Source organism: Vulpes lagopus, chromosome 5, assembly GCF_018345385.1.
Source record: "Vulpes lagopus strain Blue_001 chromosome 5, ASM1834538v1, whole genome shotgun sequence".
Lineage (NCBI taxonomy): Eukaryota > Metazoa > Chordata > Mammalia > Carnivora > Canidae > Vulpes > Vulpes lagopus.
Window position 1 is genome coordinate 14,175,597 of NC_054828.1, and position 14,695 is coordinate 14,190,291.

Genomic DNA, 14,695 nt, shown 5'->3' on the forward strand with positions numbered 1-14,695 from the left:
CTCACTTATATTATACTTTGGGTTACCATGCAAGGCTCTTTTTTAAAGATTTTATGTATTTACTCATGAGAGACACAGAGAGAGAGGCAGAGACACAGGCAGAGGGAAAAGCAGGCTCCCTGCAGGGAGCCCGATGCGGGACTCGATCCCAGGACCCCATGATCACAACGTGAGCCAAAGGCAAACGCTCAAGCCACCCAGGTGCTCCAAGCCATTTGTTCATTTTGTGAGGGATATTTTATTTAAAGATTGATATTATTAGATACTACTAAATGTGCTAAAAATAGATATTGAAATTGATGGAACACTCACCCAGGAACATTGAAACCCATCAAAATGTGAGATACACTGCCTTCTGCATTGACACAGATATGGGTGCTCAAATGACACATCGGCTCACTCCTTTTTCTCCATATTTCCCATGCTGCCTCTGTTACAGCAGGGTGACTTTTAGTAGTTCCCCAGCCCGTAAGTACACAGGACTTAGTTATTCAACAAATATGTATTACATGTGGGCTGTAGGCCAGGCACTGCTCTGAGCACTGGTTATACAGTAGTGTGTAAGATTGCACAGGCCTTGCTCTCCATGAGCTTATATTCTAGGGCAGACTGTAGACACTGAACAAGAAAACAAATGGTCAAATTGGTCATTCCAGGTGGTCCAACATGCTATGAAGAAGTCAAAGCAAGTAATCTAAAAGTGACTAGCGCTCATGATCCCAGTTAGAGAAAGAAGACCCTCTTTCTTTCAGTGACTCAGCTAAATGATTCTGTTGACCCCTCTTAGGACACATGTCCACACCTGAACCCATCTTTGTGTTCTTAGGAATGGTCAGAAATGACTCATTGGTCAACCTGAGTCACATGCCCCTGCTTCTGATGGACCAGGCATGACCCATAGCCCCATGAGAATCATGGGAAGAAGGCCATGTCTGGGTCTGCGAGGGGATGACGCAGGACATACAGAAAAAAGATAGAGAGCCAGCACTGAAGGTGTCAGCTGGGAACCAGGAAGCCAGCTGCCTTTCCCAGAGCAGTGATTCATATGGTGCCCACCCCTCAGGGCATTACTGATGATTCCACCAAATTGGCAAAATCCCACTGGACTACAAACCCAGCTGCTCCTCAACCAACCTTGGGAGATTCCCTCAGCTAAAGATTCCATATCATCCCTAGAGGTGGAATCTGCTTCCCTCTATCCTCTCTGTCCCCAGATCAGTAGAGATACTTCCCAGAGGGACACTGTGGGGCTTCTGTGAAATGTGAGTAAAGTCTTAGTAATTAATCCCATAGAGAGAGGGGGAGTACAGGGCCAGTTACATCTGCAAGTCTTAAGTTGGTTGTCTGCAGAGGAGCCACATGAAGACAACACTCGTTGAGGATTCTTAGGCTGTTTGTAGTGCTTTGCCATTTCCTGCAATCGGGTCTGCCAGAAATTCTCCACACATATCAAAATCCAGTTCAAATAGATCATTAACGCCATTTTATAGCCAAAAAAAAAAAAAAAAGGAACTGAAAACATGGAACGTGATGGCCATGAGAGACTATAGCCAGATCTCCTCATGGATTCATGACTCTCCCAGCCCTAAGTATTATCAAGGATATCTATTTTCCTGTGGTCATTTGTCCTCTCCAACCTCCCCATCCTCAGGCAGGGGAAAAAATAAGAATGGTTACAGATGGCAGAACAAGAAATGGTAGGATACAGGACAGGGCCTTCCTTTTCCAGATGAGGATACTAAAGAAATGGATACTAAAGAACAAGAAATGGTAGGATACAGGCTTGTGCCTTCCTTTTCCAGATGAGGATGCTAAATAATCACTGAGTCTGGTCTGTCCTCTGCCCGCTTCCTGGGAAATGAATGATGCACTTTTGTCTGGGAAGAATTTTTTCTTTTCTTTCTGGGACTTGTAAAAACCAAGAACAATAAGAAGCTGTGTAAAAGGAGACAAAGAGTCACCAGAGCCTTTGTGGCTTGGACTCTGAGTTTCAAACCCACTGTTGTTATTTAATAGCCACTCTGGGTAGTGGTTAGGGGTGAGAAAGGAGGAGGATGAGAGCTGGAATAGAATCTTCCACAATTGGCGGGGCGATAGAAGAAGCAGAGTGGATTCCACGGGCAGTGAGCAAACATTGACCAAGCCTGTCACGATGTGTGCAGAGCTGGACACAAACAGGCCTTACATTCAGGGAGCCAGCAGTCTGGGCTTTAAATAGGTACTGGGGGATGGTGTCACTTTAGATTGTCCACCTCTCATGAACTGAGCGCCGGTCTGCTCCAGGCTCTGCAGCAGATGCCTTTACATTTCTTGTCTCATTGATCTTCGGAAGCAGGCAGTATTATTTCCTTGTATCAGATTAGAAAATTGAGGTTCATTTACATCAAGTGGTTTAGGTGACAGAGCCAAGAAGAAGCAGGGGTAAATTTGCTTTGCTTCTGTGCCTAGCAGCCCTCTTTGGTATCTGCTCAGTATTTTGAACTTGACTAGAAGCGTGGGCCTTACTACCTTACTGGATAGCCCCTGGCTTCATCTCTGGGCTTCATCCTGCCCTTCTGCCTCAGGCTGTGACCATCTGTAGTCCCTTGTTTCAAGTCTTGTTTCTCATTCCTCTTTCCGACATAGAGACTCTGTGTTCACCCTGCCTCCTCAGTTGGCAAGGTGGCTGTTTTGTGAACTCAAAACCCCAATTTCTTCTGTAATTTGATGAGCACCTTCAGTATACCTTCTTGTGCATCCATCCATCAGTCCTGGGCTGGACCAACTACAAGCAACAAGGTGGTTGCTGTGACATCCCTTTTGTGGGTGAGGGACTGTCTCCGTGAGACCAGGCAACTTAGTGCAGGCCACCAGCTGATAGGAGCTGGAGCTGTGACTGGTCTGCAGATCTGTCTGCTTGTCCCTTTCTCCTGTGCATCGTAATCCTGAGGATGACAAGGAAAGGGACTTGTGAGACTGTTGTCCTCCTCCTTGAAATACCAAACAAGGGTAAGAACAGAGGGAGCTTAAACTCTTTCAAGAGAAAATGACAAGCTGTTTGGCCCTTACACAAAGAAAGGGGGAATATATTTCCCCATCCTAAAGTCCACATTAATAGGACTTTTATAAATGATTTGCTGTAGACAGACAGAATGTGAGGATTATAGAGAATGTCATCATCATGATTTCCATTCTTGAAGCAAAGGGCAGCTATTGAATACTAACTACCTGCCAGACACTATGGCACTCAGGAAGAGTAATAAGTCATGCTCCCTGCCAGCCCAGAAATTCACATCCCAGTGCTGCCAGGTGCAGGCTTGTAAATAAATAATTACAAGAGTGTGCAGTGAGTTCTCTACAGAGTTAAGTGCAAGAGTCTATAGAGCACTGAGGAAGGGCCCAGCAACTGCCCGGGTGTTACATAGGAAAGCTTACAGTAAGAATCAGAAAACTTAGTTTGCAGAGGCTTAAAATAAGGAGTTTTAATTTCTTAGCTAAGAATTCTGAGTAGCTATAGACATTGGCTTCTAGATAGCAGGATGTTGACTTTCTCATAGTCATAGGATAGCTGTCATGGTTCCAGTCATCACATCTGTATTCACAACAAAAAGGTGAGTGGGATGTGAGCAGAATGGCACCTTCTCTGAACCTTATTATTAGGAAATCAAATGCATGCTTCCTCATGTATCCTTTTGGGCAATCCTGAATCATATGGCCAACCTAGCTGCAAGGGGGTCTGGGCAATCAGAGCATAGGATCATCATGATTAGCTTAGACCTTAAATGGATCAGGATCCATTCACAGATGCTGGAAATTACAACTATAAAGTTAGTGTTCTGTCAGGAATGAAGAATGGGGTAGAGGGACAGACCTACTAGGAGGGAACCGTCTGCCACAAGCGGTCAGGCAGAGATTTACAGAAGAGACATGTATTTGAGCTCAGCCATGGAGGTCACGCAGGCATTCACATGGTAGAGAAGAAGGATATTCTGGGGAGGGGGATAGAGCATATGCAAAGACACACGTCATGAAAGACAGGTTCAAGAAATACTAGGAAGCTCCTCCAGCCTGGACATAGAAAAGAAATTGTAAGCAGGAGTCAGTTTGCAACAGGCTTAACTACCAGGCTAAGGAAGGTCGTAGAAAATCAAGGAAGGTCTTGAGACAGAGACCCATTTTCCAGATTACCCCTCATTCCCATAACTTGGAAGATACACAGCCCAAGTTCTTGTTCACAGGCTCTGATGTCTTAGCATTTTGGGCACTGTAAGTTACTTTTTAGGAACCCTCTGGGTTGTGAGTGCTTCAGAAGCTGAATTTTTGACTGAGCTCTTTCCATAGCCTTGTCCTTGCACCGAGGTCTTGCTTCTACCTTTGAAATGCTTTTTCCTTGATGGGCGATAGAGTCTCGTGTTTCTCCTTTAATCAAGTTGACTTCTGCTGTCCTCCCAGATGATGTTTAAGTTTCCTGAACAGTAATCAATTTCTGTCAATTTCTCTGGCTCACTGCCTGCTGACTCCCAAGTCTGCACACATACTCAGCCTTCACAGACATTTCAGATCCAAATCAGATCACACCCATGGGGCCCCTGGTGCCTGGCAGCTTCTGCAGCCCACCTGGCATGCAACCTGGATGCCTCCTTCTCTGCTTCCTGCCAAGATGGAGGTTCAGCCCCTGTACCTGAGAAGTCCTAAACCATCCTCAGCCTCAGGATCCCAGAGATGAGTGAGGTCCCTGTGCTTAGAAGGGGAGAGTAGGATTCTTTTGTGATCCAATAATTCTCCTATAAATTTCATTCATTGCTGTGATCAGAGTCATTTAATGATTACAGACATGAGAGAAATGAGAGAGAGATCCCAAGTATCTCTGTCTCTTTGGATTCAAATCCTGACTCTCTCACTTCCTAGCCATGTAACTTAGGGCAATTTAGTGGACTGTCCCCACCTGTAAGATGGGATAAGGAGACTATCACCTATACTCTTAAATGAATGTGTTAAATGAGCTATGACAGCGAAGTATTGAGAGCAGTGCTTGGCACATAGGAAACATCCTGTATATGGTAGCTGCTGATAGTAATTATTATTGCCATGCTAATGTGCCTCAGCAAGTAGAGTAAGTTATGATAGTTTCCACCACAAGCCTTGGTAGACTCATACACATTTACCAGCTCTTTGCAAAAATCTATTTCAGGACACATTCTCCATTGTCACTCCCATCTCGTGTGTGAAAGCTTGTCAGCAAATGTCATCTACACCACCAGCTTGCTGCCCCCAAGCCAGCAATGATGGTCCCTCAAGGGACCAGGAAATGACATTTCTCAGTAGTCAGATATGCCCTGATCAAAATTATCAGCAATACTAATCCTGAGTTGGATTTTCCAAAGCAGGCATATGGTTTAGTGGAAGGAACAGTGCCCTGGGAGACAGAACCTGGGCATGACTTCTCCCTTTTTGCTGTGTGACTCTGGGCAGGTCACTTTCTCCCTCTGGGCCTTGGTCTCTTTATATTCAGGTGGCCCTGCCCAGCGACCATCACTAACAATCTCTCTTTTAACATCTCCATAAGAGCACGTAGCACACCTGTAATTTAAAATGGATGGTTAACTTAATGTCCTGCTCTCTCTCAGTTGTAAGTTCCAGAAAGAGAGTCGTGATCCCCTGTCCATCTTTGCATTCACGGCCCCTATCAGTGCCTGGCACGCAGTCAGTGTTCATTGTAATATTTACTGAATGAATGATGTGGTAGAAAGAAAAAGATGAGGGAGCAAGACAGACCTGATTTTGTATTAGGACTGGTTACTTACTAGTTGAGTGACCCTGCATTAGGATCGGCTTCAGCATTATTGTCTGTAAAATGGGGATACCACGTTGTTTTGAGGATTGCATGTGAAAACATCACATGCACGCACACCAACCACATCTAGTGTATAGCGGGTATTAGATAAACATAGCTATTATTTACTTCTCTAGAGCCTAGCACAGGGGAGTGGAGTATGCTGTGTCCTGCTAAGGAGAAAAAGGCACATCTGAATATACATTAAGTTTCTCCCTGGTGAGAGACTAAGATTTTTTGAGCCAGACGCACATCCCTCAGCCTTCTTGCTGGCTTAGCACTCAGCAAGCACCGGGATCTTGGAGTGAGCCTTTGAGTAGGCTTCCCTGTTGCCGGGTCAGCAAGTTGCAGAGGGTTTTGACCTGCCAGCAACCACATCATCTTCTCCCCCTACCTTCGTTCAACCTTTGCTGCTTTCTGTAGAACACCAGGTAGCAGTATCTACCTGGAGACAATAGACAGACCCAGAGCACTGTCCAGGCACAGAACAGAACAAGACATGGTGGGATAAGAGGTGGCCTAGAAGGGGTCGGGGCTACCTGGAGACTTGGGTCCTCATCATAGCCTTGCCCCTGTCCAAACACCCTGTGAGATCTTAGGTAAGCCAGATCCTCTGTAAGCCTCACTGCCCTCATCTGCAAAGCACTCAGCCCATTGATGCCGTGCACAACAGCACTAAGGAACCTGGGACTTCAGGTTTCGCACCGGCTTCGTGTCTCAGCTCTGCCCCTTACCAGCTGTGAGATACAGACAAGCCTGGTACCATCTTTGTAAAAAGGACAGTGGGATCCAAATGGGCTTTATCTGGGGGATTTAATGACACAGTGTCTCCAAAGTCCCTGGCAGATTTGTGCACAAGGAGTAAAGATTTGTTTGTCTGGGGACCCAGAGGCTAGCCCTTATTTTTACTTCCTGTAAGTTTCTCCCTGTTGAGGAACTTCATGTTTCCTGAGTCAGTTGCACATCCATCAGCCTTCCTGCTCGCTCAGCACTTGGCAAGCACCAAAGTCTCTTGCAGTAAAGACATGATCCCCACAGGGTGTGAGTGACACCAGCTTGCATGCAATTATTTTAATGCGTGGCCCAGGACCTTCTCATGCCCGAATTGGTGTATTCTCAGGGGAGAATCTTCCCTCTCCTTCCTTCTCACATCCTTCAAAAGGCACAGGAAGAGAACACATCCTGCATGCTCTTCCTTCCCTGAAATGCAGGCGCCGCCAAGTGGCCTCATTCCAGGGACAGTCTGCTGGCCCTTCTGCACCATCCTGAATGCTAAACCCGCTTCCTTGCTTATTGCTCCGGTGGACTTCATGCTGGCAGGGTTCGGAGAAAGGGGATGCAGAATGCTGGTAGGCAGGCTGCTGCCATCATCTTTGAGGGGAGAAGAGAACCCACAGAATATAGGGCCATCCTGGCTTGCAGGCACTGGGCTAGGCGTTTGTTTTAAGCCTCTTAACTCCTTTGGGGAGTTGGGATTACTGGTTCCCACCTTACACATGAAGAAACTGAAGCCCCAAGGAATAAAACAAGCTGCCCAAGGACACAGTTAGTGAAGAGCATAGAGCATAGCTGAGATTCACACCTAGGCTGGCCTGACGTCCCCGGTTCTTGCTCTGCCCTTACACCATCCTGGTCTTGGGAGGCTGTGGCAGGTATGGTTTGTACCCAATGGGTTTCCCCTTGTTGCCATGAGAAGAGGGACTTGGTCTTGCAGAGCAGCATTTACCAAGCCAGCGTCGAGGGCTGTGGCTGCCGTACATCCAGGAGACACTGAGAGGGCCTTCCACTCTCTACTCCGAATGCTGGCCCTGTTCAGGCTCCTGCAGACAGAATGTGGCTAAAGGAGGGAGCTAGGGAGGAACCGAGCTCTGGACACCCCATTCCTTCTTCTGTGTCACCGTCAGCTATGCTGGTCCCCCCACCACAGGCGGCAAGTCGGGGAAAGGGGAGAGTGCGTTCATATCTTCTATAACGTGACAAGGCATGAGCAGGGAAGTTTTTAAAACCTGGCTTCTCCTGTTCTCCCCGTGTGGACAGAAGAACATGGGCTTTGGAATCAGGTTTATTCAGACTTAATTTTGAGTCCCGGTTCCCATGTTTACCAAGTTTGTGGCCTTGGGCAAGTCACTTCTCCAGGTTCTTCATCTCTAAGATTGCATTCCTCATGCAGGGCACCATGAGGATTAAAAGAAGACTGTGATTATAAAGCTGATGGCAAAGGGTACTCCCGCCCGGCCCCTGCCCAGCCAGTTCCCCCGCCCAGGGCACGAGCTGTCCCTGCTGGCTGCTCTTCTGGCCCTCGCAGCCTGCATTCCTGTCTTGTCTGTTATGATCAGAGCATCATACTCAAACCCAGGGTTAGTGATTTCCCCCTCAGTGAGGTCCCCAGTGCCACAGCTGAGTTCTGACCATGACCTGCATGGGGCTGGGCTCTTCCCGCACCCTGCTCACCCTTTCAGCCTCATCTCCCACACACCTCACCCAGCACCTGCACTCCGGCTGCAGCACCTGACTTTGTATTGTCCCACGGGTCTTCCCTCTGCCGGCACTGTGCCACCACCGTCCCCTCCGTGTTGGCCCCTGCCTCCTGGGGAGCTCTGGTTCATCGTTCAAGCCCCAGCACAGGCATTGAGCTACCTATTCATGGCTCTGTTTCCCATTGACCCTCTCTCCACGAATCACATTCTATGCTCTGTTTGTAGACACATCTCTGGCCAACCACCAGCCAGGCAAGGGCGAGCACCATCAACAGAGGTGGCTGCACCTCTCTCAACCCGGTGCACCCCAGGCACATCCTCACAGGCCTTTCTGGGGTGCTCACCTTGTGCCAGACACTCCTTGCCTGCATTACGTGTATTGACGAGTTGATTTTTCACGGCAGCTGTATGATACAGTGCATCCATTGGCCCTGGCTGGAGGCAGAAAGCATCCCCGTTATTCGAACAGAGTTTAATCTTTAAAAATGGCAACTTAGACATAAAGTGTTGATTTGGTAACTAAAAAAGCAAAAATAGGAAATAGCAGGAAAGAGTTACTGCCCCTGGCGCTGAAGGAACAGAGGGGAGGTGGGAATCATTACATGGGGCTGGCACCCAGACCTGGGCTGGGGGCTGCAGGCAGCTCTGAGGCGGACCAGGAGGTGCATGCTGCATGCTGGAAAAGCTGCAAAATGCTTCTAGCTGCTGCTAAATGAAGGAAGTGTCACTGCTGCCTTGAAGAAAGGAGGTAGGGTGATGCTTGCAGGGACAGGAAGCAACAGGAGGGCCACCTTCCTTTCTCCTCCCCCAGACTCCCAGTCTATCTGGCAGCACCCAGCAGGAGGCGGCTGGCAAGGTAGCAGTAGGGTAGCAGAGTCCCCACCTCAGCATCGCATAGCAGGCTTGGAGCTGAGAGACAGAAGCTTAAAAGCTGGCACAAGCAGGAACTTTTGCTTTCCCCAGTTCACAGACAAGGAAACTGAGGCACAGACAGTTCACTTGCCCAAGAGCAGAGGCAGGATTGGAACCCGGGCCATGTGGCCTCAGTGCCCTTCCTCTTCACCCCTCAGTTGTAAATGGTGAACGAATGAGTGAGCGAGTGAATGGACAGCCCCCCCCCCAATAGTGCTTAGGCCCATGCCACCTGCCTGCCTCCTTGTCACCCCCCCAGGTCATTCACTGGAACTCCCCCAAGAAGCTGCGGGTGAAGAACAAGCATGTGGAGTTTTTCCGCAACCTCTATCTGACCTTCCTGGAGTACGATGGAAACCTCCTGAGGCGAGAACTCTTTGGCTGCCCCAGCGAAGCAGATGTCAACAGCGAAAACGTAAGAGGCTCGTGGGGCCCTGGATGGATGAGCCGCACCCTTGCCCCGGGTCCCATTGGGATGGGGTGGGGACACTGGTGCTCCAGCGTCTCCCCTGCTCCATGCTCATCACTGCAGGCAGAGAGGGGGTATGCTCAGCCCCGATGAGGTGCACTAACTGGCTCCTTTAGGGGTAGTGTAGGTGGAGAAAGCGTTAGGTACAGGCCCCAGGCATAGCTAGCACCTGTATCTTCCTGTGTCTTCGCTGCTGATAATTTTTTCCTACCTTATACTTCATGTGATGTGCATAGAAACCCTCTTTCTTCCCCCAATCTGAGTGCAGAGATTGAGGCACAGCAGGTTGCTCACAGCAAGCAAGGAGCAAGGTTGGAAGTGATTTGAAGTTCTGGGGAGCAGGAAATGGGGAAGCCGCACACTGTCATGGAAGAAGGCAGGGCATGCTGGGTCAGGCTGACCTGGGCTGGCTTTAATCCCTTCCAGTTACCAAGTACATGACCCCCAGCAAGTTACTCACCCTCTCTGTGCTTCCGTTTCCTCAACCACCAAAAGTACATGTAAAACTTAAAGGCGGGCTTTGAGACTAAGTATGGAATTGCATTTAGAGCACCTGGCTCAGCATCTGCCATATGTTAGCTGCTCAATAAATATTTTCTCTCTTTCCTTGACCCTAAGTATTAGAGATAGAAGTGATTGTTCATTCAGTGAACATTTCCTGAGGGCCTCCCTGTTCTGAGCCCTGAGCATGCATAGGTAAAACAAAGGACGATGGTCCCCTGCTGTTGTGGTGCTAATATTCTCATGGGGGAAACACACTTGATAACTATAAATGTTCAGGAAAAATGATCAGCCAGTGGCAGGTGCTACATGGTGGCATATTAATGAGCAGCTGGGCTACTCCACTGGTTTGCAGGGGCCAGGGTGGGGTGGGGCAGAGGGCAGCTTCTCTGAGAAAGTGGTGTTCCATCTGAGTCCTGAATGACAAGAAAGAGCCAGCCATAGAACAGCAAAGGATGAGGGAAATACAAATCAAAGCCACAGTGAGATACCCCCTCACGCCTGTAAAGATGTTTGCTCCCAGAGAACAAAAGATAATGAGAAATGGTTAGATGTAGAGAAATTGGAACACTGTGCACTGTAATACGATGCTGTGGGTGCTGTGCAAAACAGTATGGAGGTTCCTCAAGAAATTACAGAGAGAACTGCCCTATGACCCAACATCCCACTTCTGGTGTGCTTCCAAAAGAATTGAAATCAGGATCCTGAGGCAGTATGTGCATTGCCGTGGTCACTGCAGCATTACTCTTGATGGCCACAGGTGAAAACAGCCCAGTGCCCATCGACATGACAGATGAATGGATAAAACGCCATGTGTGTGAACAATAGGATATTGTCCAACCTTAAAAAATAAGGATATCTTACCATTTGTGACAACATGGGTGAACCACGGAGATGTTATTGTGCTAAGGAAAGAATCCAGTCACAGAAGAATAGATACCGCATGATGTCCCATGTGTGAGACATCTAAAATAGTAAATGCACAGATGTAGACAACAGAATGCTGGTTACCGGGGAGGGAATAGGGGTTATGGGGAGCTGGTGTGTTTAGTGGGTATAAAGTTACAGTTACACAACAGGAGTAAGTCCCAGAGATTTCCTATGCTGCACGGTGCTTGGAGTTAACAGGGTGTGGTGCTCTTAAACATTTTAAGAAGTTGGATCTCGTGTGTTAAGTGTTCTTAACACACACACAAAAAAACTAAGAAACTTCTGGGGGTGATGGATAATGTCTGGGGGTGATGGATAATGTTTATTACCTTGATTATAGTGAAAGTAGCATGAACGTAACACTTCTAAACTCACCAAATTCTTTTCATTATGTTAACTTTTTAATTTGCCATTTAATATGCTATGTTAATACGCCGTCTCCACATTTCAGTAAAGCTGGGGAGAGAGGTGGAAGAGCAAAGGAAGTACATTCCAGGTCGGGGGGAGTAGCTAGTACAAAGGCCCTGGGGCAGGCCACAGCCAACATGAAGACCTGCAGGATGGCCAGTTTGCCCAGGGGCTGGAGCCCAGGGAGGAGAATGGCAGATGCTGAGCATCAGAAGGGCAGAAGGCCGAGTGGAAGGATGTTGTAAGCAGGTGAAAGAGTCAGAATTTCCTTTTATTACTATTATCGTTATTATTTATATTCTTATCTTGGATGTCAGGAGAATTCTTTTAGTTCCCAGCGTCAGGGGATGGTGTCTACGGAAGGTCTGGAGGATGCACTCACCTGGCCCTTTACCAGGGTGACTGGTCCCACGGCCACCCTGCCCTCTGGCATCTGCTCCCAGGTCACAGTGGAGTCCCCTTGAGCTCTGGGCCTTCTCCACATCACCTTCCATGCCTTTGTCAGTGTCTGCCCTTCTCCACCACTGGCAGTAGAGAAAAGAATACCATTAAGCACATGAACTCTGGCTCAGAGTCTGGAAAGCACTTTAGAGGTTTCGACAAATGCTGTGTTCTTCTGGTTTTGCCTTCCTCTCTCTACTCAAATCAGTATTTGCCATCATCATCAATATCTGAGTGCCCATTCGGCACTTTTTCCCCCAAACACTAAATGAAAACTGTTCTCTCACCTTTGTTTTTTCCTACATGGAAAAGACTCAATAAAAAGCCTTGGTAGGATGAAGCCACCAGTTAATTGTTCTATCAGTGAGCTCCCCAAGTGCACTGTTGGGCATCTTACAAAGTGGGACTCCCTTTATAAACTACCCACTTGCACCTCTTTCCCCTGCTGGGTCATCAGAGTGGGGAAGTCATCGGTAGTCCTTCTCCTAATCTGACTGCATTTATTTGTCCAATAAACAATTGGCTGCATTAATGCCAGCCACCTGCCGGACACCTTGCCAGGCCACCCAGGTTGAACTTACAGGCTGACTCCATCCCTATACATAAATCACTTGTCATGTAACAAGTGTTAGAGATGCCAAGAGGATGGTCACCTTGGGTCCAGGGGGGGCCATGAGCAGGAGGGCAGCCTTCCCTGAGCGCTCACCACAGCTGTTGTCCCAAACACTCTGCCCTTGACTGTGCACTAGCCACAACCACCACCTTTGTTTCTTCTGCATTCCAGTCTCATTCCTAAAACAGGGCCTTTGTGCTTGCTTCCCCTCTGCCTGGAACACCCTGCCCCTTAGCACCCACCTGTCTCAAAGGTAGCATCCTCAGAAACTTGCCCCCCTCCCCTAACAGGGGCATCCAGTGATGCTATAAGTCACTGTGATGTGCCCCATTTTCTTTTTATCAGAGCACACACTACTATGCACAATTAGTTGGTTCATGCAATTGTCTCCTATTCCCCCCCATCCCCGAAAAGAAGGGCAGAATATATAAGACCCTTAGAGACTTTGCCTGTCCTGTTCACCTCTGGGGACTCCTTCCTGTAGCAGAGAAGCAAGCACATCATAAGCACTTAACAAATATTTATTGAACGGGTTGAACAAATAATAGAGACAAAGGAAGTACCAGGTGAGGGGAGAGCAGATGGAAAAGCAGGGAGTCCAATGAGAATATGCTGGTAGTCAGTTTCCTAGAGCACAGGCCTGTTAGGAGTGACAAGGAATGAAGCCGACCAGAGGGGCCTTGGCTTTGGTTAGTTTATACTGACCCAGTCAGCAGTGAGGAGCCACCAAAGGGCTTTAATCATGGTCAGATTTACATTTGAGAGAAATCACTCCGTGTAGAGAATACAACGAGAAGGGCAGGTTGGAGGCAGGGAGGCCAGTTAGACCATTGCTACGTCCCAGGCAAAGAGATGGCAATGGGGCTCTGACCTAGGGCAGCAGCAGCAGGGATCAGAGAACAGGTGGGTTGCTTTGTGGGTGCTAAGACAGGGGTAGGTACAACTCCCCCTCATAAATCAAGAGGGTAGGTCCCTGTGCCCTGTTGCAGCCAGGTTCCTCTGGCCAAGCCCACCCCCAGAGAGGGGCTGGGGCAAGCAAAATGTCTGTAACTTTGGGTCCCCGGAACATTGTGTCCTTGGGGGGAGTTCCACCCTCTGGCCCTTTGCAGCATGTCGAGTGTTAGGCAAACACAGCCAGAGGGAAAGCGTAAGATCCTGGATCTGGGCCAAAGCTAAATGCTCCCAGCCCTGGGGGTGAGGTCATTAGAGCTTTGACAAGCACACAGAGGGTGGCAGTGTCAAAGAAATGATGTCGGGAACCTCTTCATAGGACTGCAGGCCCTAGAGGGGAAAGGTCTCCAACAGCAGTGTCTCAGGCAGATAGTCCTTCAAACAGGCACCAGCTGCAGGGCTAGTGATCCAGGGGAGCGGTGCAAATCAAAGTCTGCTCCAGCGAGGGATGCAGACAAGCGGGGGTCATCCTCCCGTGTGAGGAGCACCGGACCAAGACGGCACTTCAGTAGCCCAAGAGAAGGGCATTTCACCGGTAAGGAAGAGCAGGTGCATCACAGGAGACTCCCCGGAGGAGGGAGGATTTGAAGGCTAAGAAAGGTGAACCAAGTGGGAGGGAGGGAGCAGTGGAGACCCGAGGTGAATGGGAACAGGGCACATTCAGGCGAAGGCAATGTGAGGGCATAAGCAGTTGCACAAGATGGTTATTATTTCTTCACCGGGGAGGTGATGATGGTGGTGATGATAAGATGGTGGGCTCCCCTGTCATCACAGATCACTCATTCAGGAGACACGTGACTCAGAGAAGTCATGTGAGTGCTCTGACGGTCACCATCTGATAAATGGGGATGGTGATGCCTTTGTCACAGTGTTTTGTGGACACTTTATGTTAAATCACCATAAATGGGACTCAGCACCAGGAACACAGTGTTCACGGAGGTGCATTTTTTCACAGATCACGATACTGAACCCATCTGAGATTGGGCCCAAACCTGTTGTTCCACAAATGGTCTTCAGGTTTTGTTAACATTTTTCCTAGGCAGGCCTCCAGAGAGGGGAGCTACAGCGTTGCTTAGAGCTCCGTCTATAAGCATCCCAGGGGCTGTCGCTTTAGCTCTGGGCCACACAATCCCAAGTGGATTTCCCACCAATTAAGCGACTCCGGGTAGGAAGGGGAGGCC

The 14,695-nt window shown here is 48.5% G+C and overlaps 1 protein-coding gene across 3 annotated transcripts in view; it reads left to right on the plus strand.

The window, feature by feature from the left end:
• The window catches only part of LARGE1 (LARGE xylosyl- and glucuronyltransferase 1), a 522,915-nt gene that overhangs the window by 457,963 nt on the left and 50,257 nt on the right, over positions 1-14,695 (plus strand). For all 3 annotated transcript variants that reach the window (XM_041755794.1, XM_041755793.1, XM_041755792.1), the window contains exon 10: positions 9,461-9,616. In XM_041755794.1, the coding sequence (XP_041611728.1) occupies positions 9,461-9,616 (156 nt within the window). The remainder of the gene's footprint in view (positions 1-9,460; positions 9,617-14,695) is intronic.